Source organism: Eschrichtius robustus, chromosome 5 (genome assembly GCF_028021215.1).
Source record: "Eschrichtius robustus isolate mEscRob2 chromosome 5, mEscRob2.pri, whole genome shotgun sequence".
Lineage (NCBI taxonomy): Eukaryota > Metazoa > Chordata > Mammalia > Artiodactyla > Eschrichtiidae > Eschrichtius > Eschrichtius robustus.
Genome location: NC_090828.1, coordinates 57,563,114 through 57,579,690, shown reverse-complemented (window position 1 = coordinate 57,579,690; position 16,577 = coordinate 57,563,114). Strand labels below are relative to the sequence as shown.

Genomic DNA, 16,577 nt, shown 5'->3' with positions numbered 1-16,577 from the left:
ATAATTTTTCACTGAACTGCGCTTAGCAGACAATGTTTCATGGGAGACGGTGAACATTCCATTACAATATTTAATGTCCCTTAATTTATGTAGATTCCACATTTACCAGTAGTAGTAATATTGGCCCACCTATATAGAGCTTTAACTCTGAAATTACAAGTGCTTTTTACATATATTAGCTTCTCTAATGCTCAGAGCAACTCTAGAAATCATTCTATTATTATCCCTTTTTCAGAGGTAAGAAAGCTTCCACACAGAGATTAGAGAACTTGCTTGTGATTTAAGTTATCTCTGATAGTATCCAAACTATACGGTATTTTAAAGCTTTGGGCAGCATTTATTGTTGGTTCTTTTATTTTGCATATGTCTTCTTTAAATACTCAAAAACATTGAATCTGCATAGAGGTAGTGAGAAGACTGACACAGTTCTGTTGGGGTTCATTATTGAAATGCCCAAACCTTGCAGCTCTCCCGAAATGTCTAGGCTGAGACTGGAAACCACCTGTCAAAAGTCCCTGGTTATCAGACGCAGCCTCCAGGCCATCAAAACCTCCTACTCACTACCAAGGCACAAGACTCACTCAAAAAAAAAAAAAATCAACCCATGCCCGCGTGGTTTGGCAGGAATTTTTAAGATGCGTTGGGGTTGAGGGTTCGGAAAGGGCTTTCTCCAGAAGGGCTGAAAAGCACTTTTTACTCCAAAGGAGGAATTACATGAAAGAGGCCTAAATTTGTTTTTGTTGTTAGGCCTCCAGACTAAATATTTGTTTCTTGAGCAGCGGCGGGTCCTCCGAGGTGAAGTGGTAAACACTTTTGGCCTTCGACTGAAGGTTGTAAAAATTTGTCCAGGCTGCCCGAGGGGAGGAGCGCCGGTAGAGCCGGAGCTGTCGCTGAGCCCCGCAAGCTCCGGGGCCTGGCTCCTGCCTTCGGCGAGGAAGGCTCCGGGCCAACGGGGCCCGAAACCCGCAGGCCCGCAGCCGGACGCAAGCTCGCTCGAGGACTGGGGCCGCCGAGTGCGGCGGGACAGCAGGACGGCTAGAACCCGGGCTGAGAACACCGGGTACGTTTTCCTTAGGCTGAGTGCGGTCCCCACGGCTCGGAGGTTTCGGTTTATAAGGGAAGATGCGGGTCTGGCGACTACAGGGCGGACTCTGTACTGGCAACTTTTTGCTGCCATCCCTCGGCAGGCCGGCCTCGCGCCGTCTCCTCCCGGCCTCTCTGGCTCCTTCTATTTCTCCTCCTCCTTTCCCCTACAATCCCGCGCCCACCAGGACCGCCTTGGGTGGGGGCTGGGAGAGTACTTTGTCCCTGGACTCCGGGGCTACCCCGACTGAAGCCTGCCTGATGCTCGTGCACCCTCGACGCGACAGGAAAACTTGCAGGGACATCTAGCGCCGAGCCTGGGGAACTGCGCGCCGCCCAGCCGGGAAGCTTACCCGGACCACTTACTCCTCCGCTTCCTCCTCTTGGCCTCCTCCGCCCACCGCGCCCCGCCCCGCCCCGCCCCGCCCCGCCCCTTCGTGGTTAGGCATTTCCCTAACCTTCATCCCTTCCTGCTGCCGGTGACCACAACTGGATTTCCCACCGAGACGGTGGGGCTCTGCGGAATGTGGGTGGGGGTGAGACAGATAGAGAGAGAGAGGGACATTTATTTTCTTTCATCTCAAAGGGCCGACAGAGTGAGCACTTACTGGACTTCAGTTAACAATGATACTGCTAGAGAAGTATTCCGAGGATAACCCCACACCTTGAGTTGTCGGACAAAACAGCGGAAGATGGTTTTCGGTCCCATCTTTTGTTTTGCGAAAAAAGCAGCAAGCTACCCGGGTCCTCGGGCTCTGCACCCACCCTCCGGCTCCCCCTTCGCAGTGAGATTAGTGCTTCTTTGAGAGGGAAGACTCTCGCTGTGTTTAATTCCCGCCAGGACTGTAGGAGTTCTCTCCATCCCAAACAAGGGCCCACCGCCCTGCGGGAGGTAAACCTGGTTTCACCAAATAACGCTTCGGTTTGAAGAGGTTTTTTTGTTGTTGCAAACAATTTACATTTAATAAAGCCTAATTGTGTTATTAAATCCAAATGGAATACATCTCAGACACAGAAAGTGCCTAAACTCAGGATGCCACTGTCTGGCTTTTGCTAGAGACCCCTTTCTTCACCCCGGGTTTGCTGTTTTTTAAATCCTTTTGATATCTCCAGCCTGAGCGAAATTGGGTATTGCCTGCAGAGGGAAAATTAGCGCCAAAGCTGGCAGAGCACAGACTTGGTTAAGAGCACTGTCCAGCCAGTTCTGCTGGACTTTACTTTGGAATTAAGACTTTATTTCTACACTGAAGTTTTGGCTTCTTACAAGTTAATTAGAGTGGTGTCCTGCATTTTCTGCTGTGGCCATCAAGGAACACACTTTCAAAGGAGTCCCCAGGACCCCATTCTGTTAGGACCCGGCTATTGTTGTCCTGGCCCTAATGGCCACCGATTAGGTCGTTAATTGAGCTCATTTCTGTCTTGGCAAGCAGAGGAACTTGTGTTCTTCAATAAATCTAAATCGCAGTCTGCATCTACCCCTTCCCCAACCCAGGACAGGGACATGATTTGAAAGATCAGCTACAAGGAGGAAAAGAGAGGATGTGACTTCCAGAATATCATCAGTTCCCAAAAAAGGGTGCTTGGGCAGGCAAAGGAGGGAAAGGAGCAAGTGATGGGAGGGGAGAGCAGAGGTGACCTGATTTTCTCTGGTAGAGTAGGACTTTGGGCAATGAAGGGCCACCTTGAGTTTCTCACCAAAATCAGGAAAGATGGCAAAAATCACTGAATAACAACACATCAGTTTTTGGAGACATTTTTGTTTGCAAAGACTTTCGTTTAACAGAGACTATTTCTGTTGTTAAAGCCCCAACATAATACACCTATCCACCCACACACAGCGTTCAGTCTGTGCTCCTGGCCAGCTAAAGAAAATTATTCCCATTAAGTTTAAACCTAAAATCACCTTGGATACAGGGTATACAAGCTAAATGAAATGTTCCTGCAAATTCAGCCTCAAAATTCCTCCACTACCTACCACCCCAGCTTGTAAACTATGTGTCGTCTTAGTTCATAAACAGAGCAGCCCTGACTTTGCCTGGTACTCAACCACTGCCCTATGATCCAATAGGAGCAGCTGCCCTGGGATGCTAGGTTTAGGGGACCTTCATAGGGTCCAGTCAGAGCCTCTTTCCTAAGGGGAATCCCCTCCCCCAGGGCCAGGACCTAGAAGGCTGTACTGGAAGAAGGTTCAGCTGCAGAATAGCAAGAGGCTATGCTCCTTACTGTTCAAAACTTCCCTGGTCTCTGAATACCTGCTAGGATGGGTAGAGAAGCTCCAAGTCTTGCCAGAGTTCCACAAGGAAACTGGAGGCAAGGCCACCATTGAGAAGTGTCTTTCAACCAGAGCATTAATTCAGACTTTGCTTCCAGTCCTGCACAACTTAATTTGCTGCATGGAAAAGTAAGCCAAAAGTGAAGGGCTGTCCGAAATCAGCAAACCTTGACAAGTTCTTCCTTCCTATCTTAATTTCACTTTCTTCACTTTTTTAGCATATAATCAGTCATTAAAATGTATTTATCAGATGGAAAATGGAGCAGAAATTCCAGGGCACAAAAATCACAGAGATATTTAGTTTTGAGAGAGTGAAAGTTTGTTGGTTCCAGTTATGTCTTAGAAATATTTCAACAAATTTATTTGAGGTAACAGAAAAAATTTTTTTTAAGTATCTCCGTGCTTTCCCTCTCTGAGAAAAAGAAGGGGATACAAAGGAAAAATAAGAGCATTTCAGGGGGCAGCATCCCATGACTGGTTTGGTACTGAAATTGTTGGGTAAAGAGAACCCAGCCAAACTCTTCCAAAAAGTCAGCAACCCTGTCACCTGGCTCTGGCTGGCATTTAAAAAAAACAAACAAAAACAAATCCAGCTTCTCTTGCTAACTTCTGCCTTCTCTCAAGAAACCGAAATTGTTCTTACTAGCAAACTTCCATTCTCTACAATTTTCTGCAGAGGCTTAGGCCCCTCCCGTCTTGAATTGATCATGAACATGTCTAGGACTTCAAAAAGGTCAAACAAATTCGCCTGCTTTTCCTTTCCAGCACCCCTCTCATAACTTTCCCCTTTATTTGAGCCTTTTATGGTTACTGCGTTTTGCGTGTCAACACTCCCAACACCAGCAGCCCACCCTGCGATGACGGGCCAGGTCCAAGAGGGCCTCCCTGGCTCTTTTAGTTGCCCCATCCAGGTCCTGTCTTGGTCCAGAACAGTGGGGCTAGGTGACAAGCTGGCTTCACCAATCACAGGCTCAGGGGAGTGATTTTCTTGGAGGTGGGCTGGACTGGGGTGTTGCTGCTACAGAACGAAATGGGCTCACTCTGAGGGCTCTCCCACCCACCCCAGTACTGTCGGCCCATCAGATCTAATGTCGCTCCTAAAGTGGAGCCTTAGAGTTGCCGCAGGACTCACATAGGCTCCCCGCTAATGTCTAAGATGGAGGATGATGGACTGGGGTTCTGTGGCTGAGGAATGGAAGGAAGGGATGAAGAGAGGGCTCAGGGTTGTGATCCCCACACCCTGGCGGGGCTGCCCGGAGCCCACCCTACCCCCTCGAAGTCAGACCCTGTTGCTCCGGGCTGCTCCCATCACGAGCCCCAAATTTGCTTGGGAAAAACACCCTCTTAACTTGCCCCTCTCACTTCTCTGCAGTTGGCAGCTTGGAAAAGAAAACGAAAACAAAGGTTCCTGGGAAAGTGAAGTTTTCAATTAATTGGTGTGAGTAACGGGCGGGGGTGGGTGGTGTCTGCAAAATGCAAGAGGCAGTTCGGCTGCTGGGCGAGGCGCAGAAATTTCCTGGAGGGCGGCAGAGTGGCTTTCTCCCGGCGCCCTTCAGAGGGTCTTTCTGCGGACCCGGGGAGGCTGCGCCAGGGCTGGGGAGCCCAGCTCGGGAGGCAACTCCCGGCTGGCCTGAGTGTAGAGGCGAATAGCGTGGACCAGGCGTTCGGACTTTTTTCGCTGGGGCAGATCCTCTGGTTCGCCGCGCCGAGGACGGGTCTTTTCGTCCGCTTGATTTATTTGTAAGTCTCTGTCCCCGGCCCCAAGGGCGGCTTCGTGGGCATTTTCCGGGTGGACGGTGTGTGCGTATTGGGGGAGGGGGGGGTCTGCTCCAATTGGTCTTAATTCGGAGGATCGCCCGGGAGAGCACGCGTTAAATGCCTTTGCCCCGTAGCAATACGCAAGGTAGAGAAAATTAGCTTCCTCGGGTTTGGGGTCTAATCCGAGGAATTAAACAACAGGATCAAAAATCGGTCTGTTTTCACATCATTCTGATCATCCCTGTCCTTCTCCTTCATTTAGCTGTGCAGCTCAGGGAGCCAAGGAGAGGTGGCAAAAACTGCCGTGGCCGAGACAAGGCGCAGGCCTCGGCGCCCGCCTCAGTCGCAGACGGGGCCTAGGATGGGCGGTCGCGCAATCAGCTCGTGGGGGTGGCTGCGGAGCAAACGCCTGGGTCCGGGGGAGGGCGGGAAGGGGCGGTGGGCTGCGCGAGGGCTGGGGAGGGGTAGGGGCCGGGGTGGGTGGGTCCAAGGGGCCGGGGCCCGGAGCCAGGCTGTCCCGCGCCCCCACCCCCACGTGGCCCTGCGCAGCCAATGGCACGGCCCCGAGCGGGAGCCCTCGGGGAGGGAGGTGGCCCCCCGACCGGCTCAGGCCCCCTCCCAACCTGAACTTCGTTTTTATAAACGTCCCGCGATGAGCTAACCTGTTGGAGGGCGGGCTGGCGGGCGGGCGGGAGGCTCGCAGAGGGAGAGAGGGCGAGAGGAAGAGGGCGGGAGCGAGAGAACGAGAGAGAAAGGAGAGGAGGGAGGAGGCGCGCCGCGCCATGGGGTCGTGCACGGGGCCGGGGCCGGGGCCGGGGCCGGGGCCGGGCCAGGCCGGGCCATGAGCCGCGCCGGGAGCTGGGACATGGACGGGCTGCGGGCAGACGGCGGGGCCGCCGGGGCGGCCCCGGCCTCCTCCTCCTCCTCCTCCTCCTCCTCCGTGGCGGCAGCGGCGCCGGGCCAGTGTCGCGGCTTCCTCTCGGCGCCAGTGTTCGCCGGGACACACTCCGGACGAGCGGCAGCGGCGGCGGCGGCGGCGGCAGCAGCGGCGGCGGCGGCGGCGGCCTCGGGCTTCGCGTACCCGGGGACCTCTGAGCGCGCGGGTTCCGCCTCGTCGTCGTCATCTTCGGCTGTGGTCGCGGCGCGCCCGGAGGCTTCCTCCTCCAAAGAGTGCCCGGCGCCCGGCGCGGCCGCTGCAGCGCCCCCGGGCGCCCCGGCCCTGGGCTACGGCTACCACTTCGGTAACGGTTACTATAGCTGCCGCATGTCGCACGGCGTGGGCTTACAGCAGAATGCTCTCAAGTCGTCGCCGCACGCCTCGCTGGGAGGCTTCCCGGTAGAGAAGTACATGGACGTGTCGGGCCTGGCAAGCAGCAGCGTACCGGCCAACGAGGTGCCCGCGCGAGCCAAGGAGGTGTCCTTCTACCAGGGCTACACGAGCCCCTACCAGCATGTGCCCGGCTACATCGACATGGTGTCTACCTTCGGCTCCGGGGAGCCTCGGCACGAGGCGTACATCTCCATGGAGGGCTACCAGTCCTGGACGCTGGCCAACGGGTGGAACAGCCAGGTGTACTGCGCCAAGGACCAGCCACAGGGCTCCCACTTTTGGAAATCATCCTTCCCAGGTAGGGACGTTGGGAAAAGGGGAAGGACAAGAGGGAGAGATGCAGGGAGGGAGGAAGAGGAAGAGAGAAAGAAGGAAAAGAATGGACTGGGAGTCTACGCCCCTGCTTGGGAGTTGGGCACCTATCCTCCTCTCCCCAACCATGGTTAACCCAGTGGAACAGTCGGTCCAGTTTGTGTGAAATCTGTAAATTCATCCTTTTGATTTAAATTGCCTCTCTCACAACCCTTTTCTTCCTGTGTGCGGGCACAGGCCTATTTTTCTCCTAAAGTTGAAGGTCTTTGCTGCCCTTTGCTCAGGCCTTGGCCCCTCCTCCCCAAAGAGGTGTCACGGAGTTGAGCCCCACTTTTGAAGGATATGAATACCCCAGAGTGACCACTAAAGCTTCCAAGAGCTCACAAGCTCCAAACACAGGAACACGAAAAGTCAAAGTTTGAACAAGCAGCCTAGGTATTTCTTTTTAAGTCTGTGTATGTTTGTGTGTTTGCAACCAGCATTTGCAGAAACTGTCCTTATGAGAGTCCCCAGCAACTACACCATAAAATCTCAGGCTTGTTAAGATGCCGGTTTGAGAAACCATGATGATCCATCATACTGGCCTTCACTTTGAAGTGTAAATAATCTTTCTTTAATAACATGTAAATAATATGTCTGTGTAAATAATAATAAAGTGTAAACAGCCTGTCTTTCTTCATTCTCTGTACCCCCTCCAAGTCTACACACACAGTCCCCAGCTGGGTGCTCCAGACATCCCGGTCTAATTTCTCCTGTGCTGTTTTTTTATACCAGGGGATGTGGCTCTAAATCAGCCAGACATGTGTGTCTACCGTCGGGGGAGGAAGAAGAGGGTGCCCTACACCAAACTGCAGCTCAAAGAACTGGAGAACGAGTATGCCATTAACAAGTTCATTAACAAGGACAAGCGGCGGCGGATCTCAGCTGCCACGAACCTATCCGAGAGACAAGTGACCATTTGGTTTCAGAACCGAAGAGTGAAAGACAAGAAAATCGTCTCCAAGCTCAAAGATACTGTCTCCTGATGTGGGCCAGATTGGCCACAGAGAGTTTAAATGCTTCCACTTGCCTCCAAAAGACCTTTGGAAAGACTTGAATATGTATTTAATTCCCCCATTCCCCTGCCAGTAATGGCAAATTTTGTGAATTGTTTTTCTCTCTTCCCCTAATCTGGCTCTAAAACCTCTTGCTGCCCAACCTGACTTCGTAGTTCTGTTTCTTACTTGTTTATTTTTGATTTTGCTCTTGTCTAGGTTTATTTTTTATGACTTTTTAATGTTCTGTTTCTCCCTCCAGGCCAGTATAAAGGACTTGAAGTATTTTAAAATAATCCCCCCAAATGAATTTCAGAAGTGCCATTTTGATTTTAGGGTTTTATTTTTTTAAATCACTTTTTATGCCTGTTTCCAGCACTTCTTATCTTCATAATCCATTAGGGCAGAATGATTTGCAGTCATTCATATCCTGTGATTGGGTAATTGAATCATTAGCTCTCAGGAGTCTCCCTGAGGCAAATGGAAACAACTCTGGGCAAGCAGTGTTCTAGGGTCACTGGGAAAGTCTAAAAATAGGAGGCTGGAGAGACTGTGATGGCTTTAAAAGCAGCTACCTTATTAAATAGGGTTTGTATCAATATTGGAGTGAAGACAATCTTTCTGACTTTGGGTCTTTCACTTGCTGTTGTAATTGTGTTTAATACACCTTGTAGATTTGTGCTTTTATAATCTTTAATTTGGAAATAATGTGTCCACATGGACGCCTTCATTTCTCTAGATGCAGATATTTAAATGGCTGCAATTGGCAGAGTGACCCACGGATGGTATAAACGCATCCCCTCTCCTTGGCCTCCAGTCTGTGGGGCTAGATTTGAGACCATCTCCTCAGTTCCCTGAAAGAGGCTTGAATCAGTGTGGCCATGGGTGGGAACTTTTATCCAGAACCCAGCGAAGAACTTGACTGTCTGAACAAATGTATTGGGCTCTCGTGGAGCTTTAAAACATCTAACAAATGTGGAGCTCTGAAGTCCAGGAAGAAAAAAAAAGATGTTTCTGAAAGTGATGATAAATAACTACTTTTAAAGTGCTGCATATTTATACAACTGAGAGATTATTTTTGTAGATGCAATGTCTGTGAGCTGAGATACATGGGCAGTGCTTCAGGCATTTAAAAATCATTTTTTACTCCTAGGGAGATGCAAATAAACAGAACTCTCTTGTTTCTTCTGAGTCTATACATTTGTTTTCTTTTTCCAAGCTTGTGTTGCCTCTAGAAACTGGTCTTATTTATTATAAAATCTTGTTATCCTGAATGCTATGGGATTCCCTATAGATGAAGGAAACTCAACACCAGTTCTGGTCTGTAAAACCTCCAGGCTCACCACTTCCATCACCCCTTCCCTCTCCTTTTCCTGTGCCTTTAAGATAAATAGTGATAACTTTAAATTAGGATATAATTTGTGGTGTCTAAAATTATAGTTTTTACCAGACCAGCTCAAAAAAAATTCCCAATTAAATTCTACTTCTGAAAAAGAAACATTTCAGGCTTATCCCTTATCGCCTTCTCCCGGCAGGCTGCACACAGCAGTTGAAGACTGAAACCGTAATTATACACCCTAAACCTCTAGACGCAATTTTTAGGCACTACGAACTTTCTTTCTGAGGGCTTTTTGCTACTCAGAGAAATGGCCGCTGAGGAGCTGGATGCCTCGTCGTTGTTAGCACCCGGGCGCGATGAATTCAATGGCTGCTTACTTTTGGTATGTGAGTTAAATACAGTTGTGTAAAACCTCACACGATATGTAAACTCTTCTGGCGGGAGGATTCCCCTATGGATCTGCCAGAGAAGGCGCAGAGACCCAAGGTTCGGAGCTACTTTCGTTTTCTCCTCCTCGGCTTGATTTCTTTCGTATCTTGCAACCGACTTCGAGCAGGCAACTTCGTTTTAATTGAGACAGGCAGAGAGAGAGAGAGAGAGACAGAGAGACAGAAAAGGAAAAGTGACCACGATTCAATCTTTCAAGTAGAAATAACCCCTGAAAATGGGGCCACACCGTCCCGACCTTCCACTTCGGGAAGAGTTACTAACATTTTCTTTTTCTCACAAGACGTGTTTTCATTTGAAACGGGCCTGTTTCCCCTTCTTCTCCATCGTCCCCCCCACCCCCCGCCTTCTTTTTTGTAAATTCCAGACTCCAGGGCCGCATCCTATTTCCCAGGTCCATTTCTCAGGTTCCCTGACGTGGATAGGGAGGATTGCCTCGAGGTTTTCCTTTCATCTGTAGTCTGCCGGTCAGTTTTCCCCGCCTAAGAGAAATGGGAGGTTTGCTGAAGATTAAAACTGCGCTCAAACGCTCTCCAGTGGAATTTGAATTGACGACTAAATCAATAACAGATGAAGACTTTGTTATTTATATGCATTCCTTTTATATTCTGAATTGAGGAGGGAGGAGCGGAGCCGGTCGGTGGTCGGAGGGCTTATAGGGAGGCCCGCGAGGCGAAGGGAGCTTCAGGGAGAGGCCTTTGCTTCGGGTGGAGACTGAAAGGCCGCAGGGAGAGCGCCTCCAAAACCTGGAAGGTTACGAGCGCCGCCTGTGGAGAATCAAGGCTGGTGCGTCTACGCGTGATTCAAGAGGCGAAGGAGGCTTCGGATCTGGGACGTACTGCCACACAAAGGGGCGGCCGCGACGCTTTCCAGTCTCTGGCAGCCCGCTGTGTCCCTCTGACTCCACTGTCCCGGCCAGCTTTGCTGCTACGATCTCCGGCTTTCCGAGACGCTCGGCCGCGCCTGACAGCGGGCCTTGACCGCACGAGCTGGCGACCCCAGGCCGGCTGCGCCGCCCTTCACTGTTGATCTTGACCGTGCGGCGGCGCCTCACCAGGCGTGGAGCTCGCTCGCCATCTCCTGGGCAGTCCGCGGCATTGGCAGAGCTCGCCGTTTAGCTCCGCAACCAAATCCTCTTTTCCCATTCTCCAGCTCACCAGCAAAGCCTCCCTCCCCCCCTCCCTCCCTCCCTGTCCCGTCCCCAGCTGCCAGCTCCACGGTACAACTTTGTCTGCTGCACCTAGGAAATTATAAACCCAGGAGATGAGGTGGGGCGGCTGGGCATCATCTGAGCCAAAGAGAAATGGAGTCTAGTTGTTCTAGTCTTTTCTATTTCTCTTTTAATTCCTTTACACCTCTAGTCCCATAGGGCAAACCGCAGCTATGCGGCTGCCAAAGCGTCCGAAGAAGACACACCTGGACCTGGAAATACCGGAGAATCGTTGTATAGTACTGAGGTAGGAAGAGAGAAGACTGCAGGGACCCGTTGGAGCTGGAGCTTTCAGACCTAGGGAGGCTGTAGCTCCTGGAAAACAGGGCAAGTTTCTCAAAATGAGAGCCTAGGTTCCCTAAGTCCCTAGGAACTGAGGTTGCAGCTTGCGCCTACACCCCGCGCCCCCCCCCCCCCATGAAAGGACAGGGAATGGAATACGTCTCTGTTTCTGAGCTCCTAAGGAAACTCCGACAGAGCCCTGAGGAGCCCAGACTTGCCCAACCCCTACCCCTACCCCTACCCCCACCCGCACCCCCTACCCCCGCCCTAGAGCAAGAAGAAGAGGCCGATTGCGTTCCCCAGAGCCGCCCAATTGGTCGCCATAACTCACACAATAAAGTCGCAGCGCGCTGGTCAGCCTTGCCCTCCGGCGGCGCCTGTGTGGTCTCCGTGCCGGAGCTGGCGGTCTAACCAATTCCAGCTTGGCTCGGGGACCGCGAGGCGGGCTGCAGGCTGGGGCGGGCGCCAGTCACGGGGTAGCTGGGGGTCTTGGGACCGGAGGCAGGAAAGGAGGATCCTTAACCCTCCGGCCACACTAGACTGGAGGAACAGCGGCGGGGACTGCCACATTGCTCCCAGCGAGGGAGCGCTGCCGCCTGCCACCCTGTTCGCCAGACCTCCGAACCCGCCAGCGGCCCGCGCGCCCCTGGAGGCTCTGAGCAGAGGAACGCTGCTAGTCCGCTGCCTCGGTGTGCCCTGCTGTTCCCGGCCGGTGGCTCTGGCTCTTCTGTTCTTCCACATCAGATCAGGGGAGCTCGTCCTGCACGCCATGGAGTGGATTAACACCTTGGAGTTCTGGTTTGAAGGGCTGCAGTCTCCAAGGTGACTGCTGGCGATTAAAAGAATGTAGCCTTTGGCCACGATTGGCCAATCAAGCTGTCCGGGTCCCCAGGCCAGCATTCTCCATGGACCTGGATGGTGACTTTCTTAGGAGCAGAGGGCTGGACCATGGAGAAGCACACCAGGAGTGATGTGAATCCTCCTTCCTGGGCGCCAAACTTAGGCAGAATTTGTGATGCATTCCTCTTCTATCAGCAAACTATGCCTGCGGCCGGGGATCTAGGGCTCAGGCAGCGCTGGGTCTTCACTGCCAGATCATGCGTGCAGAGTCCAGTCCAGAGGGATGAGGTGGGAGGGACGGGGTAGGAGTAGCTTTGCTCAGGCCTAGCGACAGAGTTAATGGCTCCACCAGACCAAGGGCTCTCTGGACAAGCCAAGAAGTGCACCGTACTGGAAAAGGCCTCAGCTGCGAGTTAAAGCTGGTAGAAGCAAGCCTGGCCCATGTAGCCAGCGGAAAATGGGAGTGCAAAGCCGGTCAAGACCAAGAAGGGCCCCAAGAGACATTGAAGCAAACGCACCCGATGCCCAATGCCCCCAGCTGCTGAAATCAACCTGGAAACTCGAAGAGGCTTCACCTTTGCTCAACATGCCTTAGCTCTGCTTGGCAGCCTCGTCATTCTCCATCGAATACTGCGGGTGTTATCATAATACCCTGAATGGGGGGGGGAGGGGAGAAACGGGTCGGGGGATGTAGGCGGTGCTGAAATGACCGGCTTTGAAGAACCTGCAGGCAAAGTTTCGTCCAATCGTTTGAGCCTGTCCTCTTATTCCCGGTTGTAACTAAATACTGCTGCAAGCGCAGCCCAAGCCCTTTGTTGGAGATGTGTGAGCACAGTCTCTACAGAGCCGGCTATGTGGGCTCGCTTCTGAATCTACAGTCGCCCGACTCCTTCTACTTTTCCAACCTGCGGCCGAATGGCGGCCAGTTGGCCGCGCTTCCCTCCATCTCATACCCGCGCGGCGCGCTGCCCTGGGCCACCACGCCCGCCTCCTGCGCCCCAGCGCAGCCTGCCAGTGCCACCAACTTCGGCAGCTTTTCCCAGCCCTACCTGGCTGGCTCTGGGCCTCTTGGCCTGCAGCCCCTGGGCGCCAAGGACGGATCCGAAGAACAGGCCAAGTTTTATACTCCCGACGCGGCCGCCGGGCCGGAGGAGCGTGGCCGTGCGCGGCCTCCCTTCATCCCGGAGTCTAGCCTGGCCCCCGCGGCCGCTGCTCTCAAAGCGGCCAAGTACGACTACGCGGTTGTGGGCCGCGTCGCGCCGGGCTCTTCGGCCCTTCTCGAGGGGACACCCTGCTCCTCCGGCTTCAAGGACGAGACCAAGGGCCCGCTCAACTTGAACATGACAGTGCAGGCGGCGGGCGTCACCTCCTGCCTGCAACCTTCGCTGCCCGACGGTAAAGGGTGGCCACGCTCCGCGAGCGGCACACCCCGGGCCGGGGTGGGAGGTGGGGTGCAGGGGAGAGTGTGTAGAGGGAGGGAGCCGCCAGGGGCGGGCAGGCAACCGGGAGCGGGCCGGGCTGACTGGGGTTGGGGCTGTGTTGCAGGCCTGCCGTGGGGGGCGGCCCCGGGGAGGGCCCGCAAGAAGCGGAAACCCTACACTAAGCAGCAGATTGCGGAGCTGGAGAACGAATTCCTTCTCAACGAATTCATCAACCGGCAGAAGCGCAAGGAATTGTCCAACAGGCTGAACCTCAGCGACCAGCAAGTCAAAATCTGGTTCCAGAACCGGCGTATGAAGAAGAAGCGCGTGGTGCTGCGTGAGCAGGCGCTGGCGCTATACTAGCTCCCGGTGTGGCCCCGGCCGGGCCAGGCTGGGCCTGCCTTTTTTCACCGAGGCCTGGCGTGAAGGAAGAGAGGGGATAGGGCTTTTCCTTCTGCTCCTTCTCTGCTGGTTCCAGGTACCCTCCCGCTCAGACGGCAGCCCCAGAAGCCTGCAGGAGGTTTGTTTGGAGGCCTGGCCGGTTGAGCATCCACTCTTTCCCCTTTCTCAGAGAAGCCTGCAGAAGTTGCAGCACAACCTTGGCCTTGAGGCTTCCAGAGTGGGGGTCTGGAGTCATCTGTCCTAACTCTTAACTGGGGCATTATTATACCCAGGGCTCACTCTAGTGTCCTTGTACTTGGATTTCTGCTTCCACCTGATTAGTCTTCTTTTCCCCTCCTCCCCAGCCCTTTCTGCATCTAGCAGGTACCTAACTAGAGCTCAGAGTGGAACTGAATTTAGGAAGAACTCCCGGGCAGATTAGAAAGGGCTGAGGGCACAATTTTGTCTCTTTGCAGCCAAAGCCCCTTGTGGCAAAGCCATAATCTCGACTTTGCAGGAAGGAAAAGGCGCCGTCCCCCTCCTGTATGCCCTGGCTGTTTTGGGAGGACAATAGCCGCCCTAGACCTTCAGACTTCAGGAGGAAAAGGGAGTAAGGGGCATGGTGGCCAGACTCCAGAGACACCTCAGAGTCTGGCTGAACTGACCCCTCCAGCTGGGCTGAATGGATTGGATGCATCCTTCCCATGGATGGGACGAGGGAGGCTGGGGCTCCACAGCAAACTGCAGCTTCCAGACCAGACTGGTAAAATCCCCCTCCTTCTTCCACCTCCTCACACATGCCCACTGCAGAGCCCTTCACTCTGCAACTGGACCCCCGGAGCTGAACTTTGGTGAGGAAAGCTGATAGTTGGCTTTCAGGCTGGGCTGCACTAGGAGGAGGGGGAAATATCTGGGGGGAGGATAAGGGAGTGAGCCAGGAAGGGAGGGTGTCCTACCTTCTGACTGTAAATATGGCTTTCCTGTCGAGGTAGGCAAAGGTGTCGACTTGTCTGTCTTTCTTGAATTATGGTAATGGACCACCATAGGGAGAGGTGAAGTCTCCCCCACCAGTCAACAGTCAGGAGGGCTAGGAAGGAGGCCCTTCAGATCCTCAGCCCCTTCTCTGCTCTAGACCAAGTAGAGAGAAGCAGAAGTTCCCCTCTCCTCACTCTCTCCACCGCCCACCAGTTCCACCAGGGGCCCTGCCACTGTGCTTCTTCTGAGGCCATGTCTGACCGGCTCCAGCAGAGCCTGAGAGACTCCGGATCCTGCCTGGCTTCCTTTGTGGAGGCTGCAGTTGCTGAATGCCAGATAGAGATGTCCTGGGTATGCTGGAGTGTCCTGCCTTAGCTTTCAGGGAACCCAAGGGCCCCCCAGGCTCCTTCTACCATCTCTGCCCCTTTTCTGTCTCCTTCAGAGAAGTAGCACCCCGCCCCAACTTCTAGCAAGATGCACAACAGCCAAAGAGTTGAAGATTCCTTACCAAAGTATGATGATGATTTATTTTTAGTGGAGGACCAGGCCCGAGATCTGGAGCGGGCACCTCACGGGGAGCCCTAAGCCTCATCACAACTGACCTCAGTTGATGTTTAGATGAATTGCATTTTTTCTGCTATCTAATAGTTTTCATGCATGTTTTGTTTTGTTTTGATTTTGTCAAAAACAATAGCGTGTATATATCAGACATACAGAAATGTTTTGAGTGGAAATAAATATCCAAGTCCCAGTCATGCTGTCATGGGACTGATGTCGATTTTTCAAAACGTTTCAGATTCCTTTCTAATGTTTTTCAGGCCACCAAATTCATTTTTCTTTCCTGGTTGCGTTTCACTATGGGTGCTGACTGTTCATTAAATGAGAAAATGGCTTCCAAGTCAGTCAGGAAATGGTGTATAAAAGCCTATAAACAAAATGTGTATAAAACATCCAAGGTGGGGGAACCGTGAGCAAATTTCAGCGTGTCTCACACACTAAGCGAACCCTCGGCTTGTTGCTGGCTGGGGCTTCCACGTTTTGCCTAAATTCTCAAACTTTGAAGCTTGCTGTTCAGGGGGCTGCCAAGATATGTTCCTCGGGTTTCAATACAAAACATCTCTCCCTGCCATGTTTTTGGGTCAGGCTTCTTGTGAGTAGGCTATGCCCTGTGGAAATCCTCCACACTGGCACCTCTGCCTGAAACCCAGCAGACTCCCTTGGGAAACATGACCTCTGCACCCCCTAGGCCTTCAGAGCCTCTATCTCAGGCCAGGAAAGCTAGGGGCTGCTTGGTATTCACCGAGCTCTTGCAGATCCCAGCTCCCAGCTAGCTCAGAGATGGAAACTAGAGAATTGCTAGCTTTTAGGAAGTGGGAGAATTAGCAAAACCGTTAAGTCTCTAATTCTGAGCATTCAGTGGTTCCAACTCCCCTTCCCTGAAGCTAATTTGATGAAATATATTTTAAACAGCTCCTTAAAAAAAAAAAACAGGAATAAAGGAAGCAAGAAGCTGCTGAGGGAGGCCCTATCGTTAGAAATGTTTCCCCACCTGGTGGGGCTCAGGGAGGTGACGGTACCAGAACTGAGTCTCTCTGAGTCCCAGAAGGTTTGCCCCCTTCAAGATAACTGAACAAAGGCAGAGGCCACACTCAGACCTCAGGTCTGGAGGGCTGGGTAAAGGGCCAGGGAACCAGACTTAGACCCAGGCCTAAGACAACACAGGGAGACCATTTATTTGCAATATATACCATTAAATCATTGTGTTCTTTTTTCTGTAGCCTGGGATGTAGGGTGGGAGGAGATATTCATGGAGACCACTCCCCAAAGAAATTAAAATTATTCTAAGTGTAAAATCTTGTCTGTCAATTGGAGCTTCAGCAGTGTTTTTCAAAT

General features: G+C 52.6%; 2 protein-coding genes across 2 annotated transcripts; both read left to right on the top strand.

Annotated features, from left to right (window-relative positions):
- The first annotated feature begins 5,832 nt into the window (after positions 1 to 5,832).
- Positions 5,833 to 8,974, top strand: HOXD13 (homeobox D13). The gene is made up of 2 exons (XM_068544878.1): positions 5,833 to 6,741; positions 7,530 to 8,974. The coding sequence occupies exons 1-2, from the start codon at positions 5,955 to 5,957 to the stop codon at positions 7,778 to 7,780; spliced, it is 1,038 nt and encodes a 345-aa protein (XP_068400979.1). The 5' UTR covers positions 5,833 to 5,954; the 3' UTR covers positions 7,781 to 8,974.
- A 3,719-nt stretch (positions 8,975 to 12,693) lies between these two features.
- Positions 12,694 to 13,962, top strand: HOXD12 (homeobox D12). The gene is made up of 2 exons (XM_068543899.1): positions 12,694 to 13,302; positions 13,453 to 13,962. Exons 1-2 carry the CDS (start codon positions 12,729 to 12,731, stop codon positions 13,689 to 13,691), a joined length of 813 nt encoding a protein of 270 aa, XP_068400000.1. The 5' UTR covers positions 12,694 to 12,728; the 3' UTR covers positions 13,692 to 13,962.
- Positions 13,963 to 16,577: the final 2,615 nt, after the last annotated feature.

Excerpts from the sequence above, each read along its gene's own strand:
- HOXD13 (XM_068544878.1), top strand. The coding sequence starts at position 5,955 with ATGAGCCGCGCCGGGAGCTGGGACATGGACGGGCTGCGGGCAGACGGC. Across the intron at positions 6,742-7,529 it reads TTGGAAATCATCCTTCCCAG|GGGATGTGGCTCTAAATCAG; the intron begins GTAGGGACGTTG and ends TTTTTATACCAG.
- HOXD12 (XM_068543899.1), top strand. The coding sequence starts at position 12,729 with ATGTGTGAGCACAGTCTCTACAGAGCCGGCTATGTGGGCTCGCTTCTG. Across the intron at positions 13,303-13,452 it reads GCAACCTTCGCTGCCCGACG|GCCTGCCGTGGGGGGCGGCC; the intron begins GTAAAGGGTGGC and ends GCTGTGTTGCAG.